At 32.9% G+C, this 9183-nt stretch overlaps 2 protein-coding genes and 1 long non-coding RNA gene across 4 annotated transcripts; 1 reads left to right on the top strand and 2 right to left on the bottom strand.

Moving 5' to 3' along the window:
- The first annotated feature begins 2748 nt into the window (after nt 1-2748).
- Nucleotides 2749-4776, top strand: LOC107762696 (syntaxin-112-like). Of its 2 annotated transcripts, XM_075238065.1 has the most exons (3): nt 2749-2895; nt 3354-4240; nt 4645-4776. In XM_075238065.1, the coding sequence occupies exon 2, from the start codon at nt 3377-3379 to the stop codon at nt 4232-4234; it is 858 nt and encodes a 285-aa protein (XP_075094166.1). In that variant the 5' UTR covers nt 2749-2895; nt 3354-3376; the 3' UTR covers nt 4235-4240; nt 4645-4776. The 2 variants fall into 2 exon arrangements, with proteins under 2 accessions (XP_075094166.1, XP_016436560.1); XM_016581074.2 differs by lacking the exon at nt 4645-4776 and having other exon boundaries at nt 3354-4457.
- Nucleotides 4777-4894: 118 nt separating this feature from the next.
- On the bottom strand, nt 4895-5734 carry LOC142173247 (uncharacterized). The gene is made up of 2 exons (XR_012702824.1): nt 5436-5734; nt 4895-5300 (listed from the first exon to the last, which is right to left on the bottom strand). It is a non-coding gene; the product is annotated as an uncharacterized LOC142173247 (long non-coding RNA).
- A 183-nt stretch (nt 5735-5917) lies between these two features.
- Nucleotides 5918-6991, bottom strand: LOC107762695 (putative pectinesterase 11). The gene is made up of 3 exons (XM_016581072.2): nt 6667-6991; nt 6309-6468; nt 5918-6163 (listed from the first exon to the last, which is right to left on the bottom strand). The coding sequence occupies exons 1-3, from the start codon at nt 6924-6926 to the stop codon at nt 5918-5920; spliced, it is 666 nt and encodes a 221-aa protein (XP_016436558.2). The 5' UTR covers nt 6927-6991.
- Between the last annotated feature and the right edge of the window lie 2192 nt (nt 6992-9183).

Here is a 9183-nt window from a genome sequence, read left to right as displayed (position 1 = left end):
GCTGGAACTTCAGCACACGGAAAATTCCAGCATGATATATTGGAGATTGGAGCACCTCCAATTTATTATGCTGGAACTCCAGTATATTATGCTGGAAGTTCACATGTAAAAAATTCGAACTCAAGTATATTATGCTGGAATATTTTCTGGTTTTTGAACAGTGTTTTCATTCAAATTTATCTTTACATGAAAAGTGGCTAAATTTCGATTACTTTTGAAGTTGTGGCTATTTTTCAACTATCACTTGTAAATCTGGCTATTTTTGAATTTCGCACTTTATATTTAGTAGCCGAAAAATTTGTATAATTTTTGTATATAACATACATAATGTATATATATACAAAAAATATACATTTTTTGACTATTATTTTGAGAGCGATTATACCATTTTCCGAATAGGTATGTGTTCTCAAAATTCAATTTCAAAGCTAAATTGGCTATAGCTTTTACAAAATGCTTGCTTCAAGTGTCTATTGATGAAAACTAATTTATTTGGTCTTGGCTAGTTTTCCCACATCGAGTGGGATAAAGAAAACAAGCATAGAGCAAAGGTTCTTGAAATGGGCAATTGCCTAATTGAAGAGTATGTCGCCTGTACAAAAAGCGACCTGCTTTAAAATTGTTACAATAATTTTAGTCTAAATGGCCAAATTAATTGATTATATGTCAACAAACCAACCATATTCCAGGTGCTAACATTAGAGTTACCTTCATGGGAGAGTTCAGTATTTGAATTTTAAAATAGCAACATTATGTGTTACTAATTAGATTTTGACTTTAATTTTTGTATGTATTTTAATGAATTTCTTAATATAAATTTAGAGTTTGGACTAAAGCTATTAATAAATTTCCTCTCCGCTTATATAGATAACTAGATTGTATATTGGTCACATACTCAAAATTGATATTCACACTTTATTTCCATAATTATAACTTGACTAGTTACGTCATATGCCATCTCCAGCCCTTGCCTCCATTTTTTCTTCCAAAATGGAGTAAATTCAAAAATAGATTAAAGTTACTCCAACCATTATTCCAAAAAGAATATTCTATTTTATATTCTTCTTTTTTATAATATTATATTATTATCTTTTATTTAAATTTTATTTTCTTATTTCTATTAAAGAAATTCTATCTTTTTTAATTTTTTACATATTCATCACATATAATTTATATGCCTCTCGTATATAATTATTTAATAAAATTATTTTATCCCATAAATTTTTAAATAATATAATTTATAAGCAAATATTATAGATTATATATATTAACGGATAATTCAAATAAAAGTGAAATCATTGAGATACAAGATAATTAAATACATATTAATTATGATAAAATTTAGATTAAATACTACACAAATATTCAACTTTCACCTCTAGTATGCTCCCATAAATGATCTATTAATGCATTATGAAGTGCAAAATGAACATCTTTGTCCTTAATTCTTTTGTGTCGAGCTAAAAATTATTCAAATCAGTGATTTTCATCTACTACCATTTCTACCGTTGGAGGTGGACATTCCCAATCATCTTGAATTGGTACATTAAAATCACGCTCATCCTCGATTATTATGTTGTGCGGTATAATACATGTAGTTATTATATCATGTAGCACTTCTTTTCTCCAAAAACGTGATGGTCCTGCAACAATTGTAAAACTATATTACATAAAAATAATAAATGCACGAAAATTAATTTATCAAAATTATACGCCAAAGTTAAGATGTAAAATTAATATTATAAAGATATTACATAAATATAGTTAGGTATATATAAAAAAATAAATTAAAAGAGTTAAATAATAAAAATAATAATAAAATAATAAAAAATAATAATGGTGGAGGTAAATAATGTCACTCCAAATTTAAAGCGATACTATTCATCCCTCATTTTGAGGGAAAAATGCAGCAGCATTAGAGCCAAATTTCTCAAAAAACTGACTGTATTAGCAAAAAATGCAGCAGCATTGGAGATGCTCTAAAGTTAACAAACATATGGTGAGATAAACATGTCGGTATGCAGAGTTAACACTGTTTCTTGTTCTTATCATCGATGTAATAGATATTTTACGTAAATAAATTGACAATTTTGGTGAAGATACATTCACCAAACGGAAATGGGCAAAACTTTAATGTCCTTTCTTCTTTATAGAATATAAATATCCTTCATCTAGGTACTCATTTTATAACTTTTAAAATGCCATTTAAGGACAATGTTTATTGACTTCTTACATTTTCTTTATTTACCAAACGAAAATGGGTAAACTTTAATGTCAAAGTTTAGGGTATCAAATGTAACCATCTTGATCAATTTAATTAAGAATTTAATTTATATATATTGACAAATGTAGGTTTTTTTTACACTATCAATCTATTTTAATTTGTTGCAGCATGTAATAATTATTTTTGTTTTGACTTTACTAATTTTATTTTTTATAACAACTACATATAATATTTTTATAGCGTAAAAATATTATACACTGTCGGTGCATGAAATTTAAATTCTTTAATTATTTGGTCGCAACATGTTTTAGTTACTATCCATTTTAAGTATCAATCAACTCTTGCTTTATACAAATTCAAGTAATTCATTTTTCAATAGCATATTAAGTTAAAAAAATTTATTCTTACAAAAATTAATTAGAAAATTTATCAATAACTTTCCAAATGTGGAGATTTACAATTGCGAGCCTTAGCTTAATTACGTTACGAAACACAACGGCTATATTTCCTCTCTTCCTTCTTTTATCAACTTCTAATTTGAAAACAGAGTTCAAAACTTTAAAGGCAGCACCGCTTTTGAATTAACCCTTAAATCACCCCAAATTCTTCACTCTTTCATTTCTCACACTCTTTGGGAATTCCAACACAGAGTTAGACAAACGTCTCAAAAGGTGCTCTTCTTTTCTTTACCCTGCAATCTTTCATCATAAACTTCTACTTTTTCTTTTATGGTTTTAAATTTTTAAATTTCAATAAATGTTAGTATTTCTTTGCTGAATTGGGTAATACCAAAAATGGGTATTGATAATTCATATAAATGGATGCAACTTGTATTAGTTATTTTTGATGTTTTTTAGTACTTATTAATGCTGTTCTGTTGCTGTTTTTATGTACCCCAATTTTGGAATTACTTGCAACTTTGAAACTGAAAACTGGGGAATGTAAGTGGTATGTACTGGTACTAAGAAAAATTGAGTGTACAATGTTTGCTTATGTTCTGTCTTTGTTTTCTAAGGAAATTTTGTAGTAACTGATAAGTAAAACTCAAAAAATCACAAAATTGGAATTTTCTTGAATTATTTTAGGATTAGGGACAGAATTTGATATCTCAGCTCTTTTCTCTATCTAGGTGTTCGCAAAATTGTCGCAAAGATGAACGATCTCATGACGAAATCGTTCTTAAGTTACGTTGATTTGAAGAAGCAAGCAATGTTGGACCTTGAAGCAGGACCTGACATTGAAATGGGTCAACTCGACCCGGCTGATGAAAGAAACCTCTCAAAATTCTTTGAAGAAGTTGCTGCTATTAAGTCTGATATGGAGGAGATTAACAAGCTTCTTTTCAATCTTCAAGACCTTAATGTAAAAACCAAGTCGGCCCCGAGTGCTAAAATTCTTCAAGGCCTTAGAGATCAGATTAACTCTGACATTATCACTGTTCTTAGGAAGGCGAAAATCATCAAAACAAGACTTGAATTGCTTGATAAATCCAATCTTGAAAATCGTGGGGCGTATAAAGAGGGAAGCCCGGTTGATAGAACGAGGATTTCAGTGACTAATGGTTTGAGAATTAGACTGAGGGATATGATGAATGATTTTCAATACCTAAGGGAAAACATTGTAGCGGAACATAAAGAAGGTTTAAGGAGACAGTACTGTAGTGCTAACGGGGAGGAACCGAGTGAGGAAGTGATCGAAAAAATGATGCAAGAAAGGGTTTTTGAGGGGAAAGTAGAAAAGGAGGAAAGGGATGAAGCTGTAAAGGAGATACAAAAGAGTTTGATTGAGTTGCACCAAGTGTTTCTTGATATGGCTGTTATGGTTGAGACACAAGGTGATCAAATGAATAATATTGAGCAAAATGTGGTTAATGCTGGTGGATATGTGAATGATGGGATGAAGGAGCTAGATCGTGCTAAACGAATGAAGAGGAGGACGACTTGGGCTTGTTGGATTGGCGCAGTGGTGCTGGTTTTCTTGTTGCTATGCCTTATTGCAATTCTATTTTGAATTCAGGTTTAAGGGCTTTGGACTTCTATCCGTTTTACTTCCTATTTGTTTCTTCTTTTCAGTACATCATGCTTTTGTTTGTTTGTTTGTTGTCCGAAGGCTATTTTGGATTTTGATGATTTCTGTTCATCAACTGCTTGTATGTAAAATGGATTGGAAATGATACTCCTACATTACAATTTGAGATTGGGAATTATTGAATCTGATCAAGATTTTTGGCTTGTCCTTGCTACCCATTAGATCTTCATCATTTTGTATTCTGTGATGTCATTTACAACTTACAAGGCCAGTGTTGGAAAGATTAACCTCATTATTTTTCATATTCTATGATGTCGTTTAAATTAGATAGTGCCATCTTTCACGAAACTCAAGCTTTTTTTATTAAACTAGATAAACATTTGACCTTGTAGGGGAATCTTGGCGTAACTGGTAAAGTTGCTGTCATGTGTTTAGGAGGTCACAGGTTCGAGCGTGGAAACAACCTCTTGCAGAAATGCAGGGTAATCTTACGTTGGACCCTGGGCATAGCGAGAGTTTAGTGCATGGAGCTGCCATTTTTAAGATAAACATTTGACCTTGAAAGTCAATTAAGTTGTGACAAAGGTGATGGTGACGGTTCCTCTTTTTCATTAGAACCAGCTACTAAACTACTACAACTACTGAAATAGGAAAAACATGTATACTTTAATCGTGAATATCTCTTGGAGGTACGTGTAAGAGTACTATCTACGAGATATACATGGCCTCAAGAAATCAATTTTAATAATTAAAGAATGAAAATTTTCACAAGAGATAAGCTGGAATTGATCTTGAGTAGTCTTCTTCTTTTGATATATATATATCTAGTGATGGTCGTAGTTGATTTTAGTTTCCTCCAGTGGGAGTGACAATAGTTGAACGTCTCTTGAAATGGGTAGGTGCAGGCCTTAACCAACTTCGCCCTCCGATCATATTCTTGGTCAGAAATGGTGCAGCTTCCTCATTCGATAGGCTACGTGACCAACCCACCCTCTTTGATCTATTAGCCCCTGCTCCATAACACTTGTATTCACCATAATATGCAGTGCTTCCACAAAGCAAAATAGACCAAAGAAATTTGATAAGGGTATGAATAGTTCTAAAGTATAACGGAATGTAAAATTAAGAGAGACAAATTTGAACCTTTTATTCAATTATGTGACTAAGTTTCTATGAATGTTACCTTTGCTTGCTAGAATCTCCCCAGTCATTCCATCCCTCAGGCTGTATGATAGAGGACATAAATGTGTAGGCAAATACCACCCTTGAATATGAACCCCATGGCCTTCCTAATGCAGTGCTCCCTCCTGTCCCTGTTATCTTGCAACCCAAAAAAGTAAATCCTGTATTTTCTAAAGGGGACTCTCTTCCTTGAGCAGTGATTGCTCCTGCTGCAACTGAATGAATATGGCATCTCTGCCAAATATTACAAAGAAACAAAATTACTACACAGATATATGCACCGGAACAACAACAACAACTCAGTAAAATCCCACGAGTGGAGTATGGGGAGGGTAGAGTGTACACAGACCTTACCCCTAACCCGTGAGACACAAATATATGCACTGATAAGGTAAAAATTATTTGCAGAGTCAGATCATTTATAATGTAATTACAGGTAAATATCTACGAAAATATGAATAAGTAACATGAATAAGATGGTAACTAACATGCTAACCTACACTGATAGTCGGAAACAAAATGATAATTTCCAATGATAATTCTTGAATAATGATAACTCACTTCATAGAGAGATGCTGCATCCCCTTCAATATAGCAGTTGCTATAATAATGCCTCCCAGCATCATCTAACAAAGTGTCCTGGTACGATTGAATTCTACAACCATAGAATGCTACTCTATCTCCTTTAACTTTTAGTGCTACAGCTTTTCCACTTGTTCCGAATGAATTCTACATTTTGAAACAATTATATGGACTTAGTAACCTGGAAAATAAGTCAGATTACCTGCTACGACATGTTAAAATGACCTAATAATATAAAATGTCTTTGCAGAGTCATCCTATATGAGTTAAAATCCTAAGCACACGTTATTACCTGAATTGTTAGATATCTTGCAACAAAATCGGAAGCTAATACAGTTAGTGTAGGAGAATCAGTAATATCTCCACCGTCACTCCATGTAATTATGGTGTTAGATGCCTCAGTTCCACTCAACGTTATGAATGGCTTATCACCAGGAACCACAATCTTCTCTCTGCTCCATGAAAAATAGATTAAAAAAAAATATATATATTTACTTATGTAATTTTTACATTATCATGCTTCCTAAATGATAACTATGTCTGACCGCACATAAAAAAGATACGTAAGTCGAAAAATATGAAGACAGATTACCTATTACAACAGGTAAAAATACAAGATATTATAAAATTACAAAATGATAAACACAAACCTATAAGTCCCTGGCTTAACCCAAATGAAGAATAATTCTGAATTATTCGATGGAACAGCATCAATAGCGTCTTGGATTTTCTTGAAATCTCCTTGACCAGATTGGTCTACTCTAATAAGAATGGCCGTAGAAAAATTCGTAGGTCCTCCTGAACTAGAGTCATTGGCAGCCATGGTTAAAGTTGAATTACTATTAGAACAAACTAGTAGGAGTATGAGAAATATAACATGAAATTTGATTATCAATGAAGCAGCATCCATGTGCAATAAATTGTTAATCAAACACCTGTCTCGATAGGGGTGCAGAGAATAAAGTTAATTAGTAAATTAATTAAGAAATGATTTGAAAGTAAAGGTAAAAGCACACCCATAACTAAGCTTTATAATGAAGGTTTCTTCCTTAATGAATGGAGGCACGCCGGCCGCAGCCGAGAATTAAGGTCAAAGGATTGGTGGCTGACTGCTGAACTTGAATATTGATTAAGGTCTAAGTTGTTCACCCTTCACGTAACCTTTGCATGCAGTCAAGATTAGTGGAGTATAATTAAAGTGATGTGTTGTTCACGGGTTTAAAGTTCTGTCCGTAAGGGTTGGGTGAGTGGATTCCCACACGGGAGACCTGAGATCGATTCCCCTAACCAGCAGTCTCTTCATGAGTCAGAGCTCGTTGCACCGGGCATGCCTAGGGCATGCCTAGTACAGTTTATATCTCATGTGTGGTTTGTGAGTTATTGCACAGTGAACAGATTACCCATCGCACACTCGAAAAGTAGCGGTTGCGAGTTTCCCTCAGAATTTCCCCCCAAAAAAACTTGCTTAAAGTTCGTCCATATATAGTTAGCTTTGCTCCTGTACGCGTGAAACTATTTTTTTTTAAAGAAGCATGGACAGACTTTAGGAGTTTGGGTAAGGAGGCATATTAGAGTTATGAGTTCATCTTAATTCAATAACTTTAGTTTAGCTAGATGATGTACATATATTAAAAGGTTCACAAAATCAATATAAATAAATTGTGAATTCCAAATTCAGTACATAATGTTCAAATTTTGAATCCGCCTCTATAAAAAAAACTTAGCCAATAGCAGCAACCGACAATATGGACAGTACTTGGCAAGATAAGCGGATTTTTTATGCCGCAAAATATAGGTTTTCTTTTAATAATAAAAAGAAATCCTTTTAAAATAAAAAAGAAATTTTAAGATGCCCGCGTTTGCTTTCTAGAATACTTGAAAACATGATATAAGGCATGAGTTTGAATCTCATTTGTTACCACACTGTACTTCTTCATCGATTCAGGAACGCTATAGTCCATTTATTAAATCATTTTAGCATATAATGGTATATAATTTACATGTATAAATAGTATAGGAGTAAATGATTTTGGTGAATGGGGTTCAGTTGAAACTCCTTGCTTTCATATAGAACTGTCACTGCTCAAGAATGCTTGATTTAATATTGATGATTTATATAATTAACGATCGATCGAGCATTAACGTATAACATAACTATAGCTGACGTAAGTGAGGTTTGAAAAAAAAAAGATTAATTTGTCTAAAACCACAATTTTACAAACTACAAGCAAGGAATGTTACTCAACTTAAATAGTTGGTGGCTGAAACATTCCTAGCTATGAATTGTGATTTTCAAGAAAACTGGTTAACCATTCTCCTGCAATGCCGGAGCAGCCATTTTAATTCGTTGATGAACTCTAGTCAATAGTCATAGTACTATAGTAATCGATTTTTTAAAGTTGTTGGAAGAAGGAGAAAATGGAAGATATAAATTATACCTACCAAATCAGACACGCTACGTAAAACTAATGCTAACATTAATTTTACTTGTTATTTTGGTAACAGAATGATGATATGCATGATGTAAATACCGTTTTTGGTATAGATTATACTCCAGTTGCTTATAAGGTTGATAACCAGTAAGTTTGAAAAAAGTTACTCAGCCAACGATTTGATAAGTTGAATCGTTAATTACACTAATTCTTAATACAGAAAGTCTCCCAAACCAAAAAGTACTCTCAGTTTCAGAGATTAACCATGAGCGTAGACTGCCTTGAGCTGGAGAGACAAATGAGACCTTTATGTCATGACCCGCCATATCATCATGCCACGTAGGTGCCACTTGGCATATATTTTTGCCATATGGAAAGTTTACATAGGAAATAGACTAGCACTTATAGGAAGATTTTAGAAAAATATAGAGGTTTCCCTAAGAAGACTCTAGACCTTATGGAATTGTTAGGGAACTCCTTGGAAGATTCTAGCTATGTAGAGAGTTCTAGAGAGGGGAATTACTTGTAAATAATAAGGGACTCATGTAATAATTTTTATTTACTCACTAGCCCCTAGGAGACTAGTATATAAAGAATGATATTCATTTGTAACTCATCAAGCAAAACAATCAAATTCTCTCTAATACAAAAGCTTCATTTGGCAATTCTCCTGTGTTCTAACATTTTCTTAGCGATCTTTAGTTTAGTAAGGCTGACTTGGCCTAGCAAGAACGT

Source organism: Nicotiana tabacum, chromosome 19 (genome assembly GCF_000715075.1).
Source record: "Nicotiana tabacum cultivar K326 chromosome 19, ASM71507v2, whole genome shotgun sequence".
Classification (NCBI taxonomy): domain Eukaryota; kingdom Viridiplantae; phylum Streptophyta; class Magnoliopsida; order Solanales; family Solanaceae; genus Nicotiana; species Nicotiana tabacum.
The sequence above is the reverse complement of the archived record's forward strand: the minus strand, read 5'-3'. Positions and strand labels throughout refer to the sequence as shown.

Bases quoted from the DNA above. Each gene is read 5' to 3' on its own strand.
- LOC107762696 (XM_075238065.1), top strand. From the start codon at position 3,377: ATGAACGATCTCATGACGAAATCGTTCTTAAGTTACGTTGATTTGAAG.
- LOC107762695 (XM_016581072.2), bottom strand. From the start codon at position 6,926: ATGGATGCTGCTTCATTGATAATCAAATTTCATGTTATATTTCTCATA. The intron at 6,469-6,666 runs GTTTGTGTTTAT...TTCATGGAGCAG, and splicing joins GTTAAGCCAGGGACTTATAG to AGAGAAGATTGTGGTTCCTG. The intron at 6,164-6,308 runs GTAATAACGTGT...TTCAAAATGTAG, and splicing joins CAAGATATCTAACAATTCAG to AATTCATTCGGAACAAGTGG.